At 44.4% G+C, this 26,591-nt stretch overlaps 1 protein-coding gene across 8 annotated transcripts in view; it reads right to left on the bottom strand.

Moving 5' to 3' along the window:
- ZNF536 (zinc finger protein 536) overlaps positions 1–26,591 on the bottom strand; it is a 488,422-nt gene that overhangs the window by 45,661 nt on the left and 416,170 nt on the right. For 3 of the 8 annotated variants that reach the window (XM_015123486.3, XM_077977121.1, XM_028839578.2), the window contains one exon: positions 23,317–23,356. The exons of the other annotated variants lie outside the window; for them this stretch is intronic. In XM_015123486.3, coding sequence (XP_014978972.1) covers positions 23,343–23,356 — 14 coding nt within the window. In that variant the 3' untranslated portion in view covers positions 23,317–23,342. The remainder of the gene's footprint in view (positions 1–23,316; positions 23,357–26,591) is intronic. 8 annotated transcript variants of the gene reach the window in all.

Raw genomic sequence — 26,591 nt, 5'->3', positions numbered from 1 at the left:
TTATACACAGTCATGGTCAGTCTCTTCAATTAACCTTGATCCAGGCTGTTGGGGACGCTTCGGCATTTCAGGTCTCCTAACCACCCACCTTCCCACTGACAGGCAGCTTCGGCATGGGCGAGGCCTCCCTGATGGACGCAGAGAAAGAGCTAACTCACACAGAGGGAGAAACTGATAGTGTGGGAGGTTGCAGGTGCCCCCTCCCTGCACCCAAGAGCCAGCCAGGCACTCACCCAGCTTTTCCACCAGGCAGGCCTGTGTGCAAGTCGCCCCTGCTCTGCTACTGGGACAGGCGACTGCTCCTCTGAGCCTCAGTTTCCCCTTCTGTAAGCTGGGGATAATTACACCTGTCCAGGCGTGTAAATGAATTCAGATGGAGACAGTACCTGGTGCAGGGAGGCCTGCAGCACACAGCATGTGTTCGGTCATTAGTCCTCGGTGCTGTGCTACTGCAAGATGCTAACAAGTTTAGTTTAAACAAGAGGGCCCAGCTCACAGCACAGTTTGCATTCTTGGGAGAACTGGGTGGGACAAGAGCTCACAGCAAGGTAGGCCTGAGAACAGCTGCCTCAAGGGTCAGGGGACACTCAGCGCCTGCTCCCGTGGCCCAGGAGACATGAGCCCAGGGTTGCCACAACTTGTGATTTTTCCAGAAATTGCCTGATATGCTCTGTAAAATATCCTAGATTTTCAATGTGAATGTCTTTAAAAATATGCATACATACATATATTTTACATATATATTTTTGAATATATATATTTTTGTGTGTATATATAAATATGTATATATATTTTTATATATACACACAAAGAAAACAACGAAGCAATTGAAAGGTATTTCTGGGTCCCAGTTCTGAGGCAAGGGAAACTAGATCCGCGAGGTTTCCAGCTCCCGCCCTACCCCATGTGTGGGCTTCTGAGGATTCTGCTACCCCCAGAACCCAGAGCTGTTCCTAGAACACCCCACCTTGAAGCTCGGAAAGCCCCTCTCAAAGCCTCAATAGTAATAGAAAGGTGGGTTCCACTTCTGTGCAGTGGCCGCCATCTACTGGTGGAAGGACGTGAGTGCAGCCAGTGCCTGCCGGGATCCCCAGCAGTGGATGGGAGGAGAGGGGAGGGAGGAGGTAGGGAAAAGGAGGGAGAAAAGAAGAGAGGGCAAGAGGGAACATGTCGGACCCGGCCAGCTTCCGATGTGAGAAGGAACCCAGCAGCAGTGCCTGAGCCACCTCATCAAAGATGAGAAGCAGCTTAGGCGTCCTGAGTGATGGGGGAGGCGGAGGCAGTGCACCTGCTGCTGGGAGGTCCGGGCCTGAGCTCGGAACCTCCTGGGAGACCAGGTGAGTGGTGATCAGCAAGTGTGCATGCACACGTGTGTCTGTGGCACGTCTGCAGACAGGCACCCTCTGTCTAGATCAACCCTACAGCAACAAACTTGGTGTAGCCACATCTTCATGGATACCTGGGTGAGATGTACCGAGGGTCCCTCCTCAGAGCACTTTGGGGCTGCAGGGACCCCAGCCTGGACCCCAGGATCCCAAATAAAGTCTCCCAAGAGGGGCCACCACAGGAACCCCAGACACACCAGGAATCACCTGTCCATGCAGTGCACCAGAATGTGCAATGTCTCCAGACAGTGACCACTCCTTTCCCCTCAGCCTTCTGATCCCCTAGCGACTGTGCCTGCTGCCTAGGGCCCCCCAAAGACCCAAACCCCAAAGCTCTCCACGCTGCTGTTGATCCCCATAACCTGTTTTCTAGGAGCACTTTGTCCAGCAAAAGGGAAACCTGGCTTGTTTCCTCAAGCCTGGAATGAACATGGAAAGGGTGCCTTTTTAGCAGAAGCAAGGATCTCCAAATGGTTTTGAAACAAAATCTACCCAGTGCCAGACTCTCCTGGGCCAGTCACATGGCCCTTGAGTGACCACGATCTTCAAGAGCCACTTTCAGGAAACGCGGCAAAGGTGCTTTTCCTGTGAAACACCAAGCCCAGGCAGGCCCTCCTCAGCCCACAGGGCCATGGATCTCTCAGCTGAGCTGAGCTAAGCTTCCTCCACTGACCCCCCCATTCTGCTGTGTGCAGGGAGCAACATAGAAACGTCCCCCAAGACAGCTCTTCAAACAACGCATTACTGCTTACGGATTGTTTATTATTATTATTATTATTATTATTATTATTATTATTGACGGAGTTTCGCTCTTGTTGCCCAGGCTAGATTGCAATGGTGCCATCTCGGCTTACTGCAAGCTCTGCCTCTCGGGTTCAAGCGATTCTCCTTCTTCAGCCTCCCTAGTAGTTGGGATTACAAGCATGTGTCACCATGCCCAGCTAATTTTATATATTTAGTAGAGAAAGGGTTTCACCACGTTGGTCAGGATGGTTTCGAACCCCTGACCTCAGGTCATCCGCCTGCCTCGCCCTCCCAAAGTGCTGGGATTACAGGCATGAGCCATGGCACCTGGCCACTGCTTATGCATTTTGAAACTTTCTTTTAATTTTTTTACTGGATATTATTTTCCAGGCCTGAAGTGTTTCCTGTTGATTAACTCGCTTTACTCTCATGGAGCCTCTAGGAGGCACTATTGTGACCTATTTATAGGTAGATAAACAGAGGCTGGGGTGGTGAAGTGAAAAGTTGCCGAGCTAAAGAACTGGGCCAGCAGCCCGGGCATCAGCCCTCAGCACCCCCAGCCGAGAAGGGTCCAGAGTGCACGCAGAATCAGAGATCTTCATAGCAGAAAGCACTCTTTGATGCCAGCCACACTGACTCCACAGGGAGCAGAGTGTGTTCAAAGGCCAGGATTTTATTCCCCCATCCCCACCCTCCCCAATTCTCACCACTATCCAATTAAAAACAAAAACAATCGCATAAATGACACTACGTGCCAGGGACTTCATAGACATACGTGCCTTTCACAGATAGCACCCATGGAGGTGGGTATTTTTGATTCCTCTATTTTCCGGTGAGAAGTCTGAGATTCAGAGAAGTTAAGCAACTGGCCTGTGATCACCCAGATGGCAAGAGAGCAGCCTCAGTCTGGGATCTGACCAGTGCCTGTTGCTCTGAGACTGCAGGAGCCAGTTCCAGGCTCCATCTGCCCCTCCCTCTAGCAGCCTGGCCTGATTCAAACGCCCGGACTGCAGGTTCCTAAATCAGTGTCCATCAGCCCAAGGTCAGGGTTATTACAGTTTACACAACTACAGTCACCAAGGAATAACTAGGACAGGACAGGCTGGTTCTAGCAGCTGCTGAGAGAGGGAGAGAGGGAGAGAGAGGGAGAGGGAAAGAGAGAGAGAGAACGAACTCAGCAAGAATTCCTCTAGATAGCACTATTTGAAATCTTCCCATGATGAAATTAAAAGTGAGCCTTAAATGATTTATTTTTTCAATCTGTGAATCTAAACAAATGATCCCCCTTCTAGGTACATGTATCATATGATCTCCTTCACAGCTGTGAAAAAATGCTATTAGTGCTTTCAAAGCAGTTTTATCACAGATTAAAGAAGCCTAGAAAAAAAATTGGCAGCCAGAGACAGCCATATGCCTACTTGACCTAGGATGGTAAACCTGTTGTTCATTCCAGAGAGGGGATTATGGCATTACTTTTAGTAAGTTGCTTTTCATATGGAAATTTCCTTTCATAGTAAAGATCTGTCTTTAATAACATCATCCTAAAAACATGCCTATTTTTTAATTCCCTGATCATGGACATATAGATTTTTATAGTGTCTGCAAGCATACATTAATGTTAATTTCACCATTCTCCTTTGTATTTTGTTAATGTCACAGTCTGCTGTAAAACCTTGCCAAGTTTCTTAACTGTCATGTTAATTCCAAGACCTATTCTGCACTCTTTGACATTTCAGGACAGAACAAGGCAGTAAAAATAGATTAGAAACAGCTTATAAGTATTATAAAATCTAGAACTTTACAGATGGTGGAATTAGGTCTGCTGAATAGAAATTTAGCAACTCCTGAACGCAATAATATTAGAAAAGCCTATTCATTTCTAAGGTAAATATTTGGAAGGGGTCGTATAATGGCGGCTGGAGAAGTGTGGGGCAACTTATGAAATGCAACAGAGTTATATTATTTTAAGAAACACACTGTATGCATATACCATATCCTGCAGAGTTTCAGGTTTCAAAGGCTTTCTCCACTGTATAAATAAAGGGCACATAGTAAGGGCTTGATTTTATTCATGGTCAGTTCAAAGATCACACAAATTATTTCACTCAGGGGATTTGTCTGCATTTTCTTAAGTTAAAGCACAGCATTACTGTACTTAGATATTAAATGACACTACCACATGCTAAGAAATTTGCAGGAATGGACACGAAATTAGACACTGTTTTCTTAAACTGATTGCTAAAGAATGCCCACTGTTTAAACCTGCACTATCCATTTCAAAGGGAAGTATTGGCTGATTTCAGGAAGTTTAAAATCAGCTCATGGAGAAGCAGGACAAAGTTAGGGTTAAATGTGTTTTTCTTTCTCCCCAAAGGGGAAACTATTTCTTAAAAAAAAAAAAAAAGAAAAGAAAAAGAAAAAAAAGAAAGAAAGAAAAAGAAAAAACTTTCCCCTTTTTCTTTAAGGAGAACTTATTATTTCCATCATCCTCGTTGAGTTGTTGATGAATAGTTCACATCCCCTGCCAAGCCCCACCCTTGTCTATTTTCTAAGCTCTTTCCTCATTATTTGCTCAGCCTTTTCCCACAGCCCCGACCGGCCGTCAGGGCGGCTTAAACACAACACAGCATTAACATGGGGAAATGGCTTTCAGTTTCCAATTGATCTCCTAATACGTTATGTTGAAATGATAATTGGTACACTCTTCATTGAAAAATAAGAGAGAAAAACTACTTCTCAGTCACCACCAGGTATTATCTTAGTTCATGTATTCGGAACAACCAGATACATTCAAAAAAACAAAACAAAACAAAACAAAACAAAAAACTATCCCCCCATCTGCGGGAGAGACTGCAGTCCACAATTCTTTTCAACTGACATAATCCAGATTGATTCGTTCAGCAGATAAAATTCAGGCCACTTCTGCCCTTTATGGGAGCAACATAATACCAGTCTTTATTCAGTAACAATGTAACATAATGAGATCGGAATGTGCAAAATGACTGTTCTTAAATTACTGTGCCTCACAAGGGCCCAACACAAGCTGGGACTTAATGTAAAAAATCATTAGGCACAGATTACTAAAGTGCTCCTGCATTAAGGAGGTCAAACCGAGTCTGTTTATGGCATTTTTCAGGACAGAAAGTCTTTGCTAATATCTCGATTATGACTGTGTTCTGGGGAGCCCATCCCAGCACCCACAGCTCGGCACTGTGTCTCCACCCGGGAGCTGGGAGGCAGAATTAAGAGAGGACAGGGAAGGAGACGGCGTCGGAGGGACTCCACAATCACGTGCTGTTTTCGGGAAAGTTGGGTTCATCAAATAATTTAAGCTCTGAGCTATTAAGTTACGTTAATTTCAAGATCGTCAGGAGATGGTTATTCAAACACATAGAATATTTGGAAAATAAAGAAAAGCACAAAGAAGGAAGAATGATCTCCCACCATCTCAATACCTAGAGATAACCCCTGGCCATTCTGAACGTAAATTCATCCCCAATTTTTTTTCTAGGCATAACTATCTAATGTTTTTATAAAATGGATGCTTCAAATACAGTTTCTCACTAAATGTTGTAAGTAATGTCAATGTTTCCCCATGTCATTAATTATTCCTCTGCAATATAATTTTATAGCTACATGGTGTTCCTTCATGTGGAAGTGCCTAATTTAGCTTCAGCCCTATTCTTGCGCTTGTAAGTTGTTTTCTAAGTTTCTCCTCATTATAAAGGATGTGTTGATTAACATCTTCTTTAATATTTTTATTTTTATTTTTGCTTATTTATTTTTTTTGAGATGGAGTCTCGCTTTGTCGCTCAGGCTGGAGTTCAGTGGCACGATCACGGCTCACTGCAAGCTCTGCCTCCCAGGTTCACGCCATTCTCCTGCCTCAGCCTCCTGAGTAGCTGGGACTACAGGCACCTGCCACCATACCCGGCTAATTTTTTTATATTTTTAGTAGAGACTGGGTTTCACTGTGTTAGCCAGGATGGTCTCGATCTCCTGACCTCATGATCCGCCCACCTCGGCCTCCCAAAGTGCTGGGATGACAGGCGTGAGCCACTGTGCCCGGCCAGATTAAGATCTTTATGCAAAAGTCTTTCCCCGACACGTCAGATAATTTTCTTTGGAAAAACTTCCAATAAGTAGAATTGCTGGGTGAAAGAAAACACACATTTTATATCTATTTGATACTTATATCTTATTTGGCCCCCAAAAAGCTTGTACCCATTTATATTAATAACACAGTGTTCACAGGACTACATATTTCTAAAGATGGATTACAAATCCGTTATACCAGCCTTTTCCTTTGCAGGATACCACAAAGAGTTCCTGAACATTGCATTGCATCTGCTGACTTATATCACACAGGGATATCATGACCACTATTCCATTCTGCACACTCCCCCAAAAATCCGTCATCAGGAGAACGACTAAATTAAGAGAGGCAGTCCATATGGTCTTTCACAAACCTAAGGTTGCCTAAGAAGAGTCTAGAGAAGTAAACCAGAGCAAAACAGAGCAGAAACCTTTGAATTGAAACGATGTTTTTTCAACTTGCAACTCCCAGCCTCATGCAATTTAATTTTTGAATTCGAGAGCGTTCCTGGTCTCTTATCTTGTTTAAATAGAAGACTTCCAAAATTCCAATCACTGAATCATCGGGTGGCCTCTGAGATGATGCAGTTACTCTTCGGAACACTGGGCTCACGTCTGGAGTGGGGCCTGTATTTGGTCAATGTTTGCACAGAACGAAACAGGCGCCATGTGTCAATGCAGAAGGCTGATGCAGAGCATGTATGAGGCAGAGATTTTGTGTATGTATATGTACACATGTGCACATAAATATATTTATCTATAAAATGAACATCACCATTGTGGCCTCCTCACTGAAACTCACACCATCTGAAATATTTGCATGTGATTACCAGCCGCTACTGTCAATCATGACGGCACAAATCCAATACTCAGGCCATATGGCCTTGAAACTTTCAATCGATAGGAACCTTTTAAAGCTGAAGCTTCAAAAAGTTGTATCAAATATATATTCAATGAGAAGAAGGTTAATTGATTACTCAGTAACAATTAAGTGCTCTTCAGATATCTTTGGGAAATCATGAAATATAATGGTGATAGATATTTATTAGTTTATCAGTTCTTACTGTGTTGTATATTTATTTTGAGGCCTAAAGTCAATTTCTTTCATTTATATATTTTAACAGCAGAGTCCCCGGATGAAATGATACATGTATTTTTATTTCCACGCTGCCGAGGAGATGACAGGGTGGAGAGGGATCCATGTAGAACCAGGGGTGTAACATCACAGCATTTCCCAACATCAGAGATGTGGCTTCTTTGTGACAGCTCTTGGGTAAAGTAGTCAAACAACGTCTCTCGGAAAGGTGCGTGCTCCGACACTCAGTCATTTTTGTAAGGAGAGCCTGGGCGCTGAAACTGCATGCTGCCATGGCTGTTGAAGGATTCCCATCATGTGGGTTGTCCTTCCTTCTGCCTGGTTTATCTTCAAAAATAACCAGATCTGCGGGTCTCCAGAGACAAGAAAACAACAATCGTTTCTCCAGGAATAGGCAGAGTGACCAGCCTGTCACTATCATTTGTGAACAAATCCCTTAGACTAGTCATCTGTGGCTTTTTCAAAGGAGGTATAGATGGGGCTTTATGAAATCATTGATATCTGTTGAAGAGGATAAACACACACACACACACACACACACACACACACCCGTGTCAAAAAGGGTAGAAGCAAAGACTGAACATAATCAGATTCTGCAGAAAGGTGGGTCCAAGTGCTCACTCTATAGGCCATACTTTGCACGCATGATACGGTTGTATCTATGTCCCCACCCAAATCTCATGTCAAATAGTGACATGGTTTGGGGTTGTTTCCCCCATTCTGTTCTTTTTATAGTGAGTAAGTTCTCACAAGATCTGATGGTTTTATAAGCGTCTGGCATTTCCCCTGCCAGCACTTCTTCTCTTGCCTGCTGCCATGCAGACATGCTTTCCACCTTCCACCATGAGTGTGAGGCCTCCCCAGCCATGTGGAACTGTGATTCCTTTAAACCTCTTTGTCTTTATAAATTACCCAGTCTTGGGTATGTCTTTATCTGCAGCTTGAAAACGGACTAATACAAATTGTAATCCCCAATGATGGAGGTGGGACCTGGTGGGAGTGATTGGATGATGTGGGTGGTTTCTAGTGGTTTAACACCATCTCCCTTGGTGTTGCCCTGACAAGAGTGAGTGCTCATGAGATCTGGTTGTTTAAACATGCGTGGCACCTCCCACCTCCCTCTTTTCCTCCTGCTATGGCCATGTAAGAAGCAGGTGCCTGCTTCCCTTTCGCCTTCCACCTTGACTGTAAGTTTCCTGAGGCCTCCCAAGCCATGCTTCCTGTACAGCCTGCAGAACTGTGAGCCAAATAAACCTCTTTTCTTTATAAATTACCCAGTCTCAGGTATTTCTTTATAGCAGTGCAAGAATGGACTAATACAATGCGTCACCATCAACTTTACCCAAGAGTTCAAGAATCTCTAAGAAATCCCCACACAAATGGTAAAGTCAGATTTCCTGACAGCAAAACTTCAACATCCCTAATGGACCCACCTGAGAGATGACAAACTGTCTAAATACAAGAAACCTATTCTAAACAGGAGTAAAAACGAATGTTTACTTATATACCTACCAACTAGGCCAAATGTTAGCAACTTTATGTCTCTGTATATTTTCTCATTTATTCATTCAAGAAATATGTGCTGAGCCTCTTCTCTTGGCTGGTCACTGTAGTCGGTGAAGGGGATTAAGCTGTGAACAAGATAGATATGCTTTCTGACTGCTTAGAGTTTTTAGTTCAGTGAGAGAGTCAGACTAGAAGAAAAAAGAGGAAGAGGTCAAACACACATAATTTTTAATCACTGCTAAGAAGTTAAAAAGGGACCAAGAGAGGGAATAACAGAGGAATAGGCATTTTTGAGTGGAAGGTAAGAAATTGTCAAAGAATGAGAAAAAGTTGGCCAGGCAAAGCCAGGGGTGTGGGTGTGGGGGTGTGTGTGTGTGTGTGTGTGTGTGTGTGTTTTGTGTGTGTGTGTGTGTGTGTGTGTATGGGGTGTGTGTGTTTATGTATTGGGGTGGAGAGGGAGTTTGTCATTCATTCCAGGCATTGAGAACAGTATATTCAAAGACCCTGGGGTATCAGCAAAGAGCTGGAAGTGTTTAAAGATTGGAGAGAAGATCTCTGGGTTGGAGCAGAGCTTGAGAGATGAGGTTGAAGGTTGGGCAGTGACCTGATCACTCTGGGCATTGTGGCTGAGGGAAGCTTGGGTTTTAATCAAATGGGAATGGAAAGGCCAGGCACGGTTGCTCACACCTGCAATCCCAGCACTTTGGGAGGCCAAGGCGGGCAGATCACTTGAGGTCAGGACTTTAAGACTAGTCTGGCCAATATGGTGAATCCCTGTCTCTACTAAAAATACAAACATTAGCCAGGCATGCTGGTGCGGACTTGTAGTCCCAGCTACTCAGAAGGTGAGATAGGAGAATCACTTGAACCTGGGAGGTAGAGGTTGCAGTGAGCCAAGATTGCACCATGGCACTCCAGCCTGGGCAATACAGCAAGACCCCATCTGAAGGAAAAAAAAAAAAGGGAATGGAAAGTCATTGAAGGGTATTAAACAGGAGGATATATGGTCTGATTTACATTTCCAGAAGTTCCTTCTAGCCAAAGGGTGTAGAAAGGTTTGGGTAAGGTCTGTTATATCAGTTCGGCATAATCCAGGTAAGAGATGACTCCCATTCCTCAGGGTGCAGATGGAAGAGAAGGAGGATTCTGGATTGATTTCTTTTTGAGATGTAATTAACAGGTCTTTCTGGTGGACTGGAGAGAGAGGAGAAATTAAGGATAACTGCAAGGTTTGAGGCTGTGAGATGTCAAAGTGGAGAAGTCAAAGAGAACATCAAAGAAGAAATTCTGGGGAAGACAAGAGAGTTGCAAGCGCCTGTTTGAATCATCGGCAGAAGAAATCTACAAGGAAGGGTGAGACCTCCCAGGAAGAGAGTGCAAGGGGAAGAGAAAGAGAACCGGGGCTGAGCCCCAAGGAGCACCAGAAGAGCAAAGAGGGGAGAGAGGGTCAGTAGGAAAGATCAAGACGTCATCGGAGCAGTGGCAGGAATACTGAGAGAGTTCAGTCTCCTAGCTGCCACCGGAGAGGTGGCTTTAGCACAGGGTCTGCTGGCAGCTGCCTCTTGGATGTTGCTGCTTTCTCAGTGATCTCCCTGGAGCCTTATTGCCTGTGGACTCTCCAAGTCTGTAGAGTGATTAACTCTTCGAGGTAGATTCTATTTTCACAGTCATTACACAGAGAAGACTGAAGCTGAGGCAGTTTCGGTGACTTACGTGACATCACGTTCCAGCTTAAACCCACACAGCACCCTCTCCAGAGCTCTCCCCCAATCTGTTAGATGCCTCTGACTTTCTAAGGTGCTCTTGGATTGGAGGGTCCAGCTGGCTACATGTGGTCAAGACATACCACTGGGAGAATGCAGGGACATACTCTGAGTGTCTTCTTTCTGCACTTTTCACACCAGCACTGCCAGCATCTGTGTGGTTTTGGATGAAAATATTTTTGGATGAATATTGGCTGATTCTTTCCAGTGTCCCTGCAAAAGGGCCGGCCGCAACTGCCTGTGAATTAACTCCAGGAGAAGGAGGCTTTGTGAAGGAGATAACTAAAGGCAAGAAAGGCCTTCAAAGCAGGTTCTCAATTTCCAATCAGGCCATGCGCTCAGCCCTCGCATCTCCCCTGTAATTTCCATGGTTCAGACTGACCCCGTGCAGAGCAGAAACATCAGAACGAGGCCCTCCAAGTCCAGGGGCACCTAATGACACTGCCTTGGTGGCCTTGCATGTCCTGCAGTGTCAGGGGTGAACCAGGCTTTCTGTTGTGCCTCGTAAAATGATGACAGGCATTGCCGCCCAGGGACACAGCCAAAGTAGACAGTGAGGTGTCACAGACCAGAGAGCAGACGTATGATTGCGACCCTGCCGGGACGGGAATGACATCCTTTGACTCTCTGGCGAGTGTGCTGCAGAGGAACTAACCTCACTGCTCCGGTTGTACACACAACAATATTGACAGCCAACAGTTCCGTGAGCATCGTTGCACGGGGCACAGGGAGACAGAGTGACAGCGCGTTTCCAGCAGGGTAGAGATGGTGCAGTGTGCTCCAGCCAAGGGGATAACCAAAAGCAAGGCAGAGTTTTCATATTGTTTTAATGTGATTTCACAATCCTAGGTTAATTTATTTTCTTATGCTAGAAAATAGTCCAGCACTGCCATATTCCAATATGTGCTCCAAAAAGCAGTCTGATAAAATTCATTAGAAAAGAATTCAATTCATCATGTAAAACGCAGCTGTTTTATTCTAAGTAGTTCCCAATTCAGAAGACCAGGCAATTGTTCCTTTGAGTAACACCAAGGAGAGCACTGGAGAGGAACCAAGGGGAGGGTCTCCAGGACTCTAGAACTCCACCTTGCTACAGAAGCAAAAACTTACCTCATTTTGAGCCCTCTCAAGTACATGCAGACATCAATGAAAGCGGTTTTTGTTTTGTTTTTTTGTTTTTTGAAACAGGGTCTTGCTCTGTTGCCAAGGCCGGAATGCAGTGGTGCAATCCCAGCTCACTACAGCCTCAAACTCCTGGGCTCAAGTGATCCTCCAACTGCAACCTCCCGGATAGCTGGGACTACAGGTGTGCACCACCACGCACAGCTAATTTTTACATTTTCTGTAGAGACAGGGTTCCATTATATTGCCCAGGCTAGTCTCGAACTCCTGGGCTGAAACGATCCTCCCACCTCAGCATCCCAGAGCACTGGGATTACAGGTGTAAGCCACCAAGCCAACATGAACAGGAATCTTTAACCGGTCAGAGGAAAAGACACTAAAGAGCAAAAGGAGATCATTGCTAGATTCCTTCCTTGGATAAACCTGTAAAACACTAGGTTTTAGCCAAACCCTCCCCATCTTTGCAGGCTCAGTTCAGTTCTGCCCTATTCCCCAGCCTCATTCCCTTCCCACTCATGTCTTGGGTAGAAATGCTGCTTGCCTAGTTTAGCTCCATTTCCCTGAGTTGACGGCAAACTCCTTTGAGGTGAGAGCTGAGTTCACCCTCAGTTTCTCCAGCCCTTCCCCTTTCAGTGACTTCCAGCTCTCTGTACCAATCAGCATGCCAGGTTCTCAGTATTGCTTTTGTCTGGAGTTCGCAGGAGTGGAGAACTCTTGCCCCATCAGAACCCAGGATTCACCCAGGTGCTTTAGCTCTGCCTTCTGGCAAGTGCCATCTTCCTCTTTGAGGAGCTGTTCCTTAGCTCTGTAGTTCTCACAAGCAAGCCACTGGAGAGGGTGCAATTCCCAGCTAATTAAAGGTCTTGAGATCCTCCCCTCCCCTTGCATGTGGCCACAATTGGGTACCACGTACTGCTTTCTCCGAATGCAATATGTAATAGATTCTTTTATTCATATTCACAAACAGAAATGAGCAAAGCTCTCTGAGAAGATGATGAAGAGAGCAGGAAGCTCTTGCAGTCACCTGGCTACCCCTATGCAGTCTGTCACTGCAATACTCTACAAGACCCATTAAGTGCTGATTTTACTCTATCTTATAAATGGAAGAACAGGTAGAAATTTTAACTCATGTGAGATTTATTTAACCAGCAGCCAAATGCTGAGAGCTGTCAATCTGAGGGTCCTGTGAGTCCTCCTAACTCCCTAGATGTACCCAGTGCTAAGTCCCTAAGAACAGAGTTCTTAGTTGCAGGAGCACAGCCAGGTGCCTCAGGCCACTCCTCACTTGTTCACTGTGCAGGTGACAGCTTGAGAAATTTGGCAGCAGAAGATCCTGCCTTTAACCAGCATTCAGAAATAAAAATTTCTGCGAAGTTAGCCGTGAATGCTGCTTGGGGATAAAGAAAGTCAATGTTGTAAGCACAGTGGCTTTGCCCAGCATGGGAGGTGTGTGGGGGGTGGGTGGAAGACACAGCTGAAGTGTGGAGCTCAGCAGAGCCTGCCTCAAGGCCAGCCCTCAAATTTACCTAAGCCCACCAGCCTTCGGGGGCACTGGGTTCCTGGTCTTCATGCAGAAAAAAAAAAAAACCAAAAACAAGCTTCAGTCAGCGCCCCAATAGCACTGAGATCCATTACAGCAACAATCGCCTGGTTAAAAGAACTAAAGGCCTAGACAGTCACTGCCCAGGGAAGCAGAAAGGTCTTTTTGGCTTCACCTTTATTTAATCACTCAACCAGTTGCAGTCATGAAGAAACCTTTGGAAACAAGCATTCCATGGTTCTTTCGCTTTAGGAACCACGGATGTTGACTTAGGCTGTGTTTTGCCACATCTGACTCCAACACAACCCACTAGTTTCCAGGAGGGACTGGGGACGGGGTGTATATGGCGGGTGGTGAGGAGTGAAGAGGCCCAAGTGAGAAGATGATCAGATGATTGTACGGCTAATGAACTTTCCAGATTTTGTGATGATCCCCAGTACTGCCCACCTAGGAACTGGATGACTACTGTGCCCGGCAGCCACACCTGTTGGATGTACCTAGGTGAAGGTCAGGCTCCCTCCCTACTGAGCCCCCACAGCCTGGGCACCAGCCCTTGGCTCACTCACACCTGCTGCCAGGTAGCAGCCAGGGACACTTTTCATGCAGCCTGCTCATTTCAAAGGAGTGTTGGCGACAGGGAGGGGAGGATCTCAAGACCTTTAATTAGCTGGGAATTGCACCCTCTCCAGTGGCTTGCTTGTGAGAACTACAGAGCTAAGGAACAGCTCCTCAAAGAGGAAGATGGCACTTGCCAAAAGGCAGAGCTAAAGCACCCGGGTGAATCCTGGGTTCTGATGGGGCAAGAGTTCTCCATTCCTGCGAACTCCAGACAAGAGTCAGCAGCAGGGGGGCACGCAGCCTCCACCACTGCAAATGCCCTGTGTGTGCCAAGGTAGCAGCCCTCTTTCCCTGGGGTCTAACTATCCTGTCTGCAAACTCTTGTGTTATGAGCAAGGCAGGCTGGGCAGGAACTCTTGGCGGAGAAGGGATGAGCCACACCTCCCTAAAGGAGGGGCTCCCACCTCTCTTCCTTCCCCTGCTCCTGCGGATCCCACCTTTCCTCTGTCCCTTGTCCCGGACATTCTAGTTTTTCAAGAGAACCTGAAAGCCTGGATTTGTAAATTTAAAAATATTTCATTTTTAGACTGTGTGCAACCAATTAAAAGCAAAAGTATAATATCACACAAGTCAAACAAAACACAACTGTGAACTGGCTCCAGCCATCAGGCCGCTCTTCAAGTTTTCATTGTCCTCATGGGCCTCTCAGAGGGCCCCCCTAGCCTTCCATGCCCTGTGTCAGCTTTGCTCCCCGAAAGTGGACGTGCAGTGAGAAGACAGATGCTACACCCAGAGTTAACGTGTGGTCCCTGGACTGGCAGCATGGCCGTGACCCCGGAGCTGACGGGCAGAAGAGAGGGTCCTCCCCAGAACTACTGAGTCAGAATCGCCACCATTGCAAGATCCATGGGGACCTGGTTGCACATGAGACTTTGAGAAACACTTGTCTAAGAATAAGTAAGATAAAAGAGTCGAGCATGGCGAAACCCTCTCTCCTTTCCAGGACTTGGAAATGCCCAGATAACAGCACCTTCCCTCATGTTTAATCTTTTCCACCCAACCTTACTAGGCTAGAAATAGTCGCCATTCGGTCCTGGGAGAATCCTGGATTCTGATGGGGCATCCAGAGTGGAGGCAGCACTGTCACTGGGTTCCCAGCCTTGGTGTTACCACTTCCACTGCCCACACGGGGAGTAAGAAGTGGATTTCCAGAATAATCCCTCTCTGACTTCCATCACTGTAGGAGACTTTACAGCCGCCAGGGATGACCCCAAGCCCACGCCCCAGGTAAAGGTCAAGCAACCGGGACAATGCCACTCAGCTCAAATCACTAGGACAGGAAGCCCAGGAAAATTCCCTTCGGAGATCAGCCTTCTATGAAACTAGAAGTTGCCTGCTGCTGACTCCAGACTCAGGAGAGGCAGACACAGCACACAGGGCAAGGGGAAAAAGTTTCCTGGTGAGTCCCACGGAACGATGGGGCTCACTCACTCCTTAGAAAAGTACCTCTCTGCGTCCACGGGGGCCTCAGGATGACGGTGGAAATGCCTGCTGCCATCTCAGCTTTACTTCCCCGACTCTCCCCAGATCCCCAGGCCTCGTCAGCAGAGACACATCTATCGATAATTACAGAATACACAGCTTTGGGGGGCATTTCCCTTCCATTCACGACATTTAGTGGTGTCAGTCTGAGCATAAATACAATTAGATTTGAGAGTTCTATTACAAAAGCCAATAAAGCGGGCCTCAGTAGAGATTCTAAAATTACTTAACTTTTCTTTAGAAAAATATTAAAACAGTATTATCACATCAACGAGAAGAAAAGACAGGAAGATAATAAAGTTATGTTAAACCTCCCTGTATTTACTCATGTGTGAAACAGTTATGTCTGGTCACATAATTGCAATGGTTCTGAGAAATATTTCATATTTTATAATGAACATTAAAAGAGTTTGTGGATCATTACTTTATATGAGTTCCAAAGTTATTACATAAAACCCAATAGGAATGGTTATAAATTATCAGATCCTCCGGCCTGGCCTTGGTAAACATAACATGAAGACTGAGACATTTCAGCAGACAAGATTCATGAGAAGAGGTAAAATTCTTCCTGCATTTTAAGGAGAAAAGAAGACCAGAGTACTTGTAACCAGCTCTTAGCATTTTTGTTTCTGTTTCAAAGAAATGCTATTGAACCACTTGCTTAAGCCACACACACACAAAGCTTCTGTTAGAACAAAAGAGAGTTTCCTTTAAACACTGCCCTCATCTCCCCATTTTTCATCATCCTATCTGTGGCCTTAAGGTCACTGCCAAATTCTTGAATTTTTCAACACAGCGTGGGTTTAAAATGCTGTACTTAGCAGGCTCATATGATACCCAACAATTCTTTATTTTCAAAAGGAGATCCTCTCTTTGAAATCTGAAAATACGGCATCTTTACAGAAACTGGAGAGTTGATAACATTCTGAGGAAGTTTTCTTTTTGGGTCTGCAGAATAGGTTTGCAGACAGCATTTTAATTACAAACTCTCATTTGTGAACCACAGTTAAGCATGAAATGGGTGCTATTCAATTTCCTCGTGCTTATTCTCTTTTTTAAGAAAAATAAATCACAGCGTTATATTTTGTTCTGAAAAATCACACCTGGAGCTTCCCTTCCTCCCTCACCCTTGCTTTCTGCAAGGTGAAAGAGTTAAGTATCAGAAGAATAGCAGCTGGGTAAACAAAGTTAAGGACCAGAGAAGTAACATCAAATCTTCTTGTCAGCATCCGAGAGGCGCAGCGCCCAACTGGGCCTTTGGAGATGCTGAAAACGGGGGCGCTTTCTGATAAAACACACAGGCGACATTTGCTACCTGGTTCTAGGAACTACAGGCACCTCCCTCGCCTTTGTTCAAAGCAGCCACGCTTCCGGTACCTGTGGAGTGAAGGTGGGTGCCCACCCTCCAGGACCCCACCTGACCCCTGTGAGGCTCCCCTACCTGCCAACTCCCAACCGTATCCCGGGTTCTCCCCTTTATGTGGCGCAGCTGTTGGTGAGGCTTTCTCAGCAAACAGATGTCTTTTGGAGAATTTAAAGCTCTGAGTTGGAGGCCAGATTCTGACTGTACTTTGAATTATGTCTGCCTCGATCATTATGCAGTCATTCACATATATTTTAGACATCAATATTGTCTTGAAATATTCTCGAGTTCTCAATGCTATTTATATGCTTCCATTCTCTCCTTTGCTTCTGCTCTGACAGTATGCTCCAACGTCCCAGAGTCACTGACGACTTGCAGATCATTTTAACACATATTTTCATTGGGGAGGGCTTTGCTATTTTATTTAAAATGATTTCTCGCTAAATTGAGCAGAGATTGACATTCTTGGGACCACAACCAACCTTGGTAATCTGTTTGGATGGAGGATTTACCCAGTTCAGTATTTTTTAAGACGAAACAGTGTCTTGTGTTGCCTCTTTCTATGGACAGCAAGTTTTTACCAATGACAAAAGGAAGAGTCTAAGGATGCCAATTTACAATGTGGGAGGAAAAAAATCTCTCCTTGCTTATTTACAGAAATGTGCATCGGCTAAAATATGAGATTCTGACATAATGTAAGCCCATAGGTAAAAGAAAAAGCAAACTCCAAACTGTGAAAAAACAACAACAACACATATTTTCAGGACTTAAAGAGTAACAAGAAGAGGAGAGAAATCTTAGGGGCTCTTTCAGCATATTTAGTTCTAGGCCAAGTTTGGGATAACCGTCATGGCCCCTCAGAGCTTCATATGGTCACCAAGATAGCCAGTTTGATTCAATGACTGTGTTCTTCCTTTCAGATGGGGTCAGGGCTCTCACCACTACCGCTCATCTATTGATCATTTTGTCCTTGTTTGTAGATCATCCCTTTGAAGTATTTTCTCAATGGCCTCTAGGTGCCGCTAACACTGCGTAGCTTCAGCCTTTCTGCACAATGAAAACATTAATTTGCTATGAGATAATTTTTGACGTAAATGTAAAATGGTGCCCATTCGAACTCAGTAATGAAGCATGGTGCATTTCTGCAGGTCCTAATTTGACTAGTTAAATGACTCCATTACGTGTCTAACAGACAGAAGCAAATAATTTCTGGTCAGTTGATGTTCACTTACCCGTATCATTTTGCCCTGAAAATAAAGTCTCCAATCTACAATTCCTTTGTCTTAGTTTTTTTTTGTTGTTGTTGTTAGTTAAGATTATCAAAGCAAATATACTTAAATATTTCAGATTAAACCAGTATAAACTAACAATTGAAACATCAGAGAGGATGGGCAAATCAAATATGTGTAATAGGAGAGGTGGAAAACCAGTCAGCCCTTTCTAAATTAATTACTCCAACTTTGCCCCTGTCACTAGGTCCTAGGGGTTAGGATGACTCTCGGGCTTCAAAAGCACAAGTGTGTATCTTTCAAGTCGATTGTTTTCCTGTGACCCCAAAGGGGCTACTGGCTGTTCCTGTGTCTTTTTCACTTTGCCACAAAACTTTGAGGATGTTTGGAAAATCAGTAGCAGGATGCATCTCACAATAGCAAAAAAAAAAAAAAGAAAAAAAAAGAAAAAATGCTGCTTTAATAAATATCAAGTGATGAATAATTTTGCCCAAAGGGAAAAAAATGGTTAATATTGAATCTTAATGTTCTTCATCTAAATGCTTTTTTCTTCCTGCTAAAAACAAGTTTAGAATTAAAGCATATCAGTTTACACATATTGCATGCATATTAGTGAGACACAGCTGTGTATGTCCCCCTCTTAAGAGCCATATGATTAAGTTATGGGATATCATATAATCCAAACGCTGTTTCTATTGGTCACCTTTCACAGACAAAAGCTTTTTAGTTTTAGGTCTATTAAATGACAGAATGTCCGATTCTGGAAATGTGCAAGTAATTATTATGAAGCACCTGTGACTCTTGCTTTTTGCTCACCAAGTCCATCTATAAATGCTTCTGGAACATTGCTCAGAGGCTGACAGAGGACTGTCCTCCCTGTCTGGGGCAGCTGTCAGGCATACCGTGAGGTGGCTCAAGCCCCAGGGTTGATTCTGGTTAACTGTGGAATCAGGACCCCAGCCGTCCTACCCCATTGCTCTGAAGTGAAGGGACTATAGACTCTCTCAGTAGAGAAACAGTGGTCTGTGGTGAAGAAGAGAACCCCTGAAGTTCAGAGGGAACCCTGGGCCCACCCATTTATCATCAGCACTTCTGGATGGTATTACGAGCTAGGTCTGCACCAGGCAATTGGTTTTCAAAAACATGTGAACTGAAAGAACCAGTATAAACGATCTCTATTTTTCCCCAAAGTGACTATTTGACCCAATTAAACACACTTTTTAAAAACTGACTCGAGTGTGTCTGTTTACTACCTTTATTGAGCTTTTAAAATTGCAAATCCTTGTTTGTGGGCAAATTCCAGGCACTTCTGTGTTAGGGACGAGGGACAGGGAACAGCACAGGCTGCTTGCCTTTTGATGTGAATCAATGTCAAAAGTACTGATTATGACTCATACTCTGTGGAAACGTTGGCTGATGTCGTTTCTGCCACTTGACCCGGGGAAGTTGCTCTCCTGCAGAAGACCAGTAGCTGGTGCTGGAGGGGTGGGGGCTCACACCTCTGCCGCCCCTGCCCAGGGGCCCTGAGATAGCCATTGAGGCCAGGCTCCTTGGTGTGATGTAGGTCGAGTGCCTGTGGGTTTGCAGGAAGGATTTGGCCTTTTGATTTGGTGTAGAATTTACAACCTGAGAGTGATGTCTCAGCACGCAGATCTGGGTTGTACTGGAAAAGGAAATGAGGTCAACTGAGAGGAACGGTGCATCTGAGGAGGCTTCCACGCGGCTGCAGGTCGGGGACTCCAGAGTTACTTCTTGTGGGCCCAGCCCCTTGACAGGGACACCTGCAGCTAAGAGCATCTGAAAACCCATGGGTGTGCACCTTCTGCACAGGGCAGCCCTTTTTAGTCTGTGTCCTGGGAACACAGGAAGAAAAGGAAGCACATTACATTTGAGGATGAGCCCACAGTACAGCCTGAAGGGAAGCGAGTCATAGGAGAGCCGATGCATCCCTCAGGTGTGAGGAAAATCGGAAGCACAGAGCAGAAGAAAAGTGAAGGCGCACTCCCCAGCTGAAGCTGACTTCAAATGAGAGATTTCCAAAGTGACACGTGGTAAACTTTACAACTCCCTAAAACCCAGAGAGGGGGCCAGGTCCCTCTTGTACCGGTTGTCAGGGAAGCCTCAAGACTTCATGCTGCTTGCTGCAGAACAGCCGGAGACATCCAAAACAGTTTCACTAGCAAAGGGTCAGCACTCCCTTGCTCCAGATTAAAAGTTGGTGATGCTATCAACCCTTTGGAAAGGAAATACCACTTCCAAATTGGGGTCTTAGCAAGCAGTTGCTGGAACTGGGTTTATAATGCTTTTTAAAAAAAAAAAACACAAGGAGGCATACATAGAACATAGTTGATTGGAAGAAGGGATGACGACTTCTAGAGAAAATGAAAACTAAATTATTTGCTTTCATGTCCATAAAGGGAAGACGAAAGCAGATATCAGCAACAGACAAGCATTTCCCAAGGAGAGGAAAATATTTCCGAAGGAAATCAGCCTAGTAGCAGAACAGGTGAGAAAGAAATTAGAGTGTCTGAGGACTGATAACTCCGGGAGCAGATGGGAACCATCTTAGAATTTGTGCAAGAGGAGGCAAGGAAACAGGGGAACGATTAGCAAATACCTTTTTAAAACACCCAGGGAAGCGGGAGAAGCACCAGTGGCCAAGAGCCCTTATGCAACACCTATATTTAATAACGACTCTAAGGGAGATCAAAGAAATTAAACACCAGTAAGCTTGACTTGAGCAGTGGGGAAGATATTGGAAACACTAATCAGGGACAAAATAGGGAAAGTTATGATTTAATTAAAGATATTCAGCATGGATTCACAAAAGGGAGATCATACGTAACAAAACTAATAGAATATTTTGAAAAAGTAACAAAAAGGAATTCAAGAGGGAAACCAGGGGTATAATTTACTGGGACTTTAAGAAAGCTTTTGTGCACTGACTCACAAAGGACTAATCTCCAGCGGTGGGGAGTTTGGGTGTGAGTGTGGTGGGGGGTGGAGAATGAATGAAGAATTGTCTGGACCAAGGGTACTTGTGAGCATTACTATGAAGAGATTAGGATAAAAAAAGGAGACTGACTGCTGGAATTTCCCGAGATCTGAGTTTTTTTAATTAATTTTTTAAAACACAGAACATCAATGGCCTTGCTTCGGAAATGCGCCCGAACGTGGTGGAATTCTCCTGCAGGTGTAACGTCGGAGGGCAGGTGCCAGTTAATACAACAAGGACAATAACGTTGGAAAGGATTTATTGAAATCTGATGAATATATGACCATCCCTCAAATACTAGGAGACTGTGACCAAAGGGGGGCAGAGCCACTAATTGCCATTTGAATAATTAACACAAATAGAGATGGAGAAAATGTCTAGAAGGAGCTAAAGCACTGTGGTCTGGACAGTGCATGATCAACAGCTGTGCCCACTGATCGGCAAAGTCACCCTTCCACACATATGCACCGACAGCTTCACACAGAAGCACGCACACACCTGCACATGCACACATTCACACATTACATAGGGACATTCACAAGCACACCTTCACGCCTTGCAAAGATGCACTCTTGCCTAAACACACATTGTGCACATTCATGCTCCTAGACACAGTCGTATACACAGTCGTGAACATGTGTGTGCAGGCTCACGCTTCTTTCCCCAGAGGCTGCTATGCTGTGCTTAGGTGGAAATGATGGATGTAAAGGGTAAGAGAACATACTATTTTCCACCAGGACAGTAGGGGAGGCACATGACAGGGAGAAAGGCCCCCTTAGTCACATTACGGTAATAATAGATGCTACGGGGATGGAAGAAGAGGCAGAGGGGAGAGGAATCGTGAGACACAAAAAGACCTTTGTTGCTACAAGCTAAACCAGAGCTGAATACCTTCTCTGAAAAAGTAATGGCAGAAATCCCCAAAGGGGCCCAACTCTTGCACTGGGAGACAGAGTTATAGATGCAGTAGCAGGAGGCTGGAGAAGACAGTGACTAGATCTGAGATCTGCTGTCCTCAGGGCTCCAACTCAAAGCTGACCCAGCAGGAAGCCAGACTGGGCAACGGCATGGAGAACTTTCCCAAAATGCAGGCGTGTTTTTCGCCAAACGAATGTTTCTTCATTCTTGGTAAATGTCTAGGCCAGAATAGTGACCGAAAGCATCAGAACATATGTGTCTAGGTGGGAACCTGCCTGCTGCAGGGTGGCGCCATCCGCTAAGTAGGCTTCAGTCACTAACAGACGGCCTTCATCTGTGGGGCTTCGCACTCAAATCCCTTTGCCACTTATAAAGTTAGGACAAGCCTATGGAGAAGATATGGATATAGACACAGATCCTAACATGCGAGTATTAGAATAATTTGAACTTCATTTACCTTTTACATCATTCATTAATATTAAAATGTGACTTCAACAGTTGCCATATTTAAAAGGTCATTGAGGATGAAAAGTTGCAAAATGAAGGATACATGTCCTCCTCATTAATAATAACAGGAGTGTCCTATAATAGTCATATCCTGTGATACTAAAGCATCAAGGCACTGCTTCTCCCCAAAACAATTTTTTTTAAAGAAATGTCCACTATAAGTTTTCTCTCCATTTTAACTCTGGAGATGTACGTACCTTAAACCAAATAGTTATGAATTCATACTTAGAGATTACAAACTAAGAATGAAAGGAAGAAGGAAATTTTCTTTAAAAAAATATACATATATATAGAGAGAGAGAGAGAGAGAGAAACAGCTAAGTTTAGCAGATCAAAATGCACCCCACTCTGTTTTGACTGCAGATCCCTCTTCCAACATCTCCCAGAAGCAACTGAAGTGGACAAGCACTTCTTGAACAAGTAAAGCTAAACCACAGAGCTCACTTGGTATCTGTGGCTCCACTGCCATTTCAAACACTTGTCTCTGAAGCTCTCACCTTCGGACAGATGACATTTACAACACATGTAACAGAGATCGAAATGTGAAATCAATAACAAAAAACGTTTGCCTTTCGGTTTGGTTCATTCTATCCTTTCCCCCGATTTTTGGTTCAAATTGAATTTGGGAATTTCTACTTTGCTTTCTAAAGCAAAGAAAATTTTTCCAATATCTTGGAGTTCACTCAAGCATGGCCTAAAGCAATATTCACTAAGAAGAGCAAGGGGTTAACTGGGGGAGATTTAAGCGCCCCCCTCCCAACCCAGCTCCCAATCTTCCACCCAAAGCTACCCTAAGTAAACATACAATCTACATGAAAATTCACCTCCCATCTCCCTGCTTCCACACAGGTTGGTCCCCCAAGACCCCCCCTCCAGAAATTGCTTTGCGATAGTTGGCAGAACCCCAGAGTAGAATAATGCTTTTTGAAGCAAAATGAAGGGTTAAAAAGTACCTGTCCGGAATGTGTCTTGAAATCAGTCATTGAGAATCATCTGTCAGTAAGACAAAATTAATTACTACATGTCAAATGAAGAAATCAATGTAAATTAAACACTATATAAATGGTATAAAAGTTTAGGACGAGTTGATTGTTAAATCATTACTGATACTTGTATAAATTTTCCACCAAGCCCCAGCAGGGACCTGACATCATGGGACTCTTTCCAAATCTTCCCAAGTCGAGTGTGGGTCTTGGAGTGTTTCTCCCACATCCACCTCCAATTAGGTTTGGAGGTTTAAGTAACACCCCAGCAAATTCAGTAACTTGCAAAGTTCAGTGACATTTTAGCATGGTTTACAGCAGCCAAGGCTGGGATGGAGGACACAGCCCCAGTGGAAAGGTTAGATTCATGAACCCAGCAGGAGAAGCAGCACTGGCCCCTCAACCACAGGATCCCCAATAACTTGGGAAAGAATGCTACCCAGTGAAATATTTTATTAATTTATGCAAATCTGGCTTTACTTATGAAATCCAATCAGTTGTTATAAATACTTAAAGAAAGGTCATAACTTAAGATATGACTTTTGAACAATGTTTTTAAGGCCCAGCTCCATGGCTTTTGGTGTTGACATAAAAGGGTAAGAGAAAGCCCCAGTGCTGAGGCCATTGTCAGACAGAGACCTCAGCTGTGTCCCTTGGGGAGCCGGGCTCTCACCCTCAACACAGCCTGTTTCACTCAGGTGCTCAGGACAAAGAGATCCAAGTCTACTGATATTTGATCCACTCAAAGAAAGCACCGACTGACTCATCCATCTCATCCTCAGACAAAGCCTTTGCATCATCTCCTGAAACCCATCTGGACTGCAGCACAACAGTCTCTCCTTTCTCAGTGGGATCTAATCTGTTGCTAGAGTCGAGGACCTCCTGCAGGCACTTCTGATGATCAAAATTTCCTTCTGAAACTTCAGCCTCCTCTCCATAATGAGAGCCCGAGGCTCAGCTCACGCCTTGAGTTTTCTCTAGTCTCTCTGACCTTCTACCTTCTAATCAACCGACACATTTCAGTCTCCTCTGAAGCTTTTGAGGTCCATTCTTCCTTCAATTTGCGGGTCCTGGCAGTGACTTTATCATTGGGGCTTAACCTGGAAGGCAAATGCCATCAGCAGTCCACCAGAGATGGAGGACAGACTGACAACCCCCAGGGAAGGATTGACTACAAGAACTTTCCGGCAACAAGACCCCCAAACTCCATGGTTGAAATGGGCCCAAGTGTCCTCCAAGTGTACTTTGCAACAACCAATATACAGAGATAAAAGATTTCCAATATACAATTTGTAAAATTAAGGAGCTGAAGATTACTTAGGAAAGGGCAATTTGCAATGCAAACGAACTTTCTGATTTATAGAGTCACCACGGGGTTCCTTACATGAGTCAATCTAAAATAGGATTCAGCTCACAATGCATCTAAAATAGGATTCAGTTGCCAAAATCCAACACCCATGCCATATCAGCAATGGCCCCCATCAACATTGCCATTGCAGAGGGAGGTGGCCCTGCAAACTTTGCTGTACTTTTTTCTCAAAAGGTTTTCCTGCAAGTGCATTGCCAATCTCATTAAACAGACTTTCCTTTGGCTTGTACTATTATCCTTGGCTTTGCAATCAGGGTCGCTTTTCCATCCACAACCAACCCCTCAAACACCTCCGAAGACTTGCCCCACTTTACTGCCATCCTTTAGGTCTCCTCATCTTGGGACAGGCATTACATCTCGGCCAAGAGAAGCCACCTAATTCCTGTCTTGGATTTGAGATTTGGCGGGAAGTAACTTCCCATTGAGGAGTAAATCTGAGGCTTAAAATTAAGTGAAAGAGGATATAAATATTCCATTGCTTTGATGCAGTAATTCCATTTCTGGTGGTCTTTCCTAGAGAAATACTCTAAAACACGAGGGTGAAGGGGGAATAAGAGGAGCAGCCTTTATGTTCAAAGACATTCCCTGTATTATATTTGTAATATTAAAAAACATTAGAAACAGTCGACATATTCAACAATAGGGCAAATAACTATATAATGATATTTTAGTGTAGCCATACATTTATACATATATGTCTTCATAACATGAGAAAAAATGTCATACTGCACATATATATTATATGTATATGACATGCAGAAATCATATGACAGCAAGATTACAATTCCATAAAAGCTAGGCACAGGAAGAAAGCTGAAAGGAGATAAACTAAAACTGGCACTCTTCATGCAGTCAGCAATGTTTGGGAGTTTTTTCTCCTATTTTTTAAATAATCAGAACAGAAAAAGAAGTAGAATTTGCTTTTCTTTCAAGAAAACACAGGTTGATTTCTTTTTTGAGAAACAAAACAGATTGGGTTAAATGTAGTGAATTAAAAGTAAGCTTCAATTAACTTCCATTTTTTTGTGAAAAAGCAAAATTTCTATTAATGCTCAAGATTTTTATCCCACTAACATGGTAAAATGTTTTATTTAAATATTTTACACTTGAAACATCATAAGGTCTTCCTGCTGATCCAGAGATAACTACGCGATACCGAAGCTGAACTAGAGGCTTGCGCGGGTGGGAATGTGTACAGCTGCGTAGGGTTGTCATGTGTCCACAACATTCTGCCTCTATGTCCCAGATAGGGCCCTCATACGAAACCAGGATGTGCCCCAGGAGACATGCTCCCCAACAGCAGGGCTGTGAATGACGGCATTCTGCTGCTGACACAAGGCTATAGCCCAGGGTCTGGTATAAGACAACATCTTAGTAAATGCTGCACAAGAAATGAGTGTCCTTTCAACGTGCCTCTGATCTCTGTGAAACTGTAAGCTTGCCTGGAATGACGGCCACTGCTACCATTTCTTCATGTTCCTATATGGAGTGCCTGTGGCTGCACAGAAGGATATTCAGGAGCTACCAGTACAAACACCAGGTCAGCAAACCTCCCTGCCATGCAGGCTGGTAGGACGGTGCAGTGAGAAGCCCAGAGGATCTTGGGCCTGACTCTTCCAAGGCACAATCTTACAATACCTCAATTTGCCAGTCCTTAGAACTGGGGACAAAATCTTCCCCAGAGATTTTGGTGTGCTGAGTCAGAAGTAAAGAAATAAGTTTTCTCTCAAAGGCTGAAACAGTGCTGATTGCCAAACAGGGGAGGAAAATCTGGTTTTAGTTATTGAAGATGTTATTTTACTTCTACTTTTGGCTATAGTAAAAGAGCTTGTAACAAATCAACTGTCTCATTGAGCACAACTAGAAAAGCTGCATG

Source organism: Macaca mulatta, chromosome 19 (assembly GCF_049350105.2).
Source record: "Macaca mulatta isolate MMU2019108-1 chromosome 19, T2T-MMU8v2.0, whole genome shotgun sequence".
In the NCBI taxonomy this organism is placed as follows: domain Eukaryota; kingdom Metazoa; phylum Chordata; class Mammalia; order Primates; family Cercopithecidae; genus Macaca; species Macaca mulatta.
Note: the sequence above shows the minus strand (reverse complement) of the source record. Positions and strands in the feature narration are given on the sequence as shown.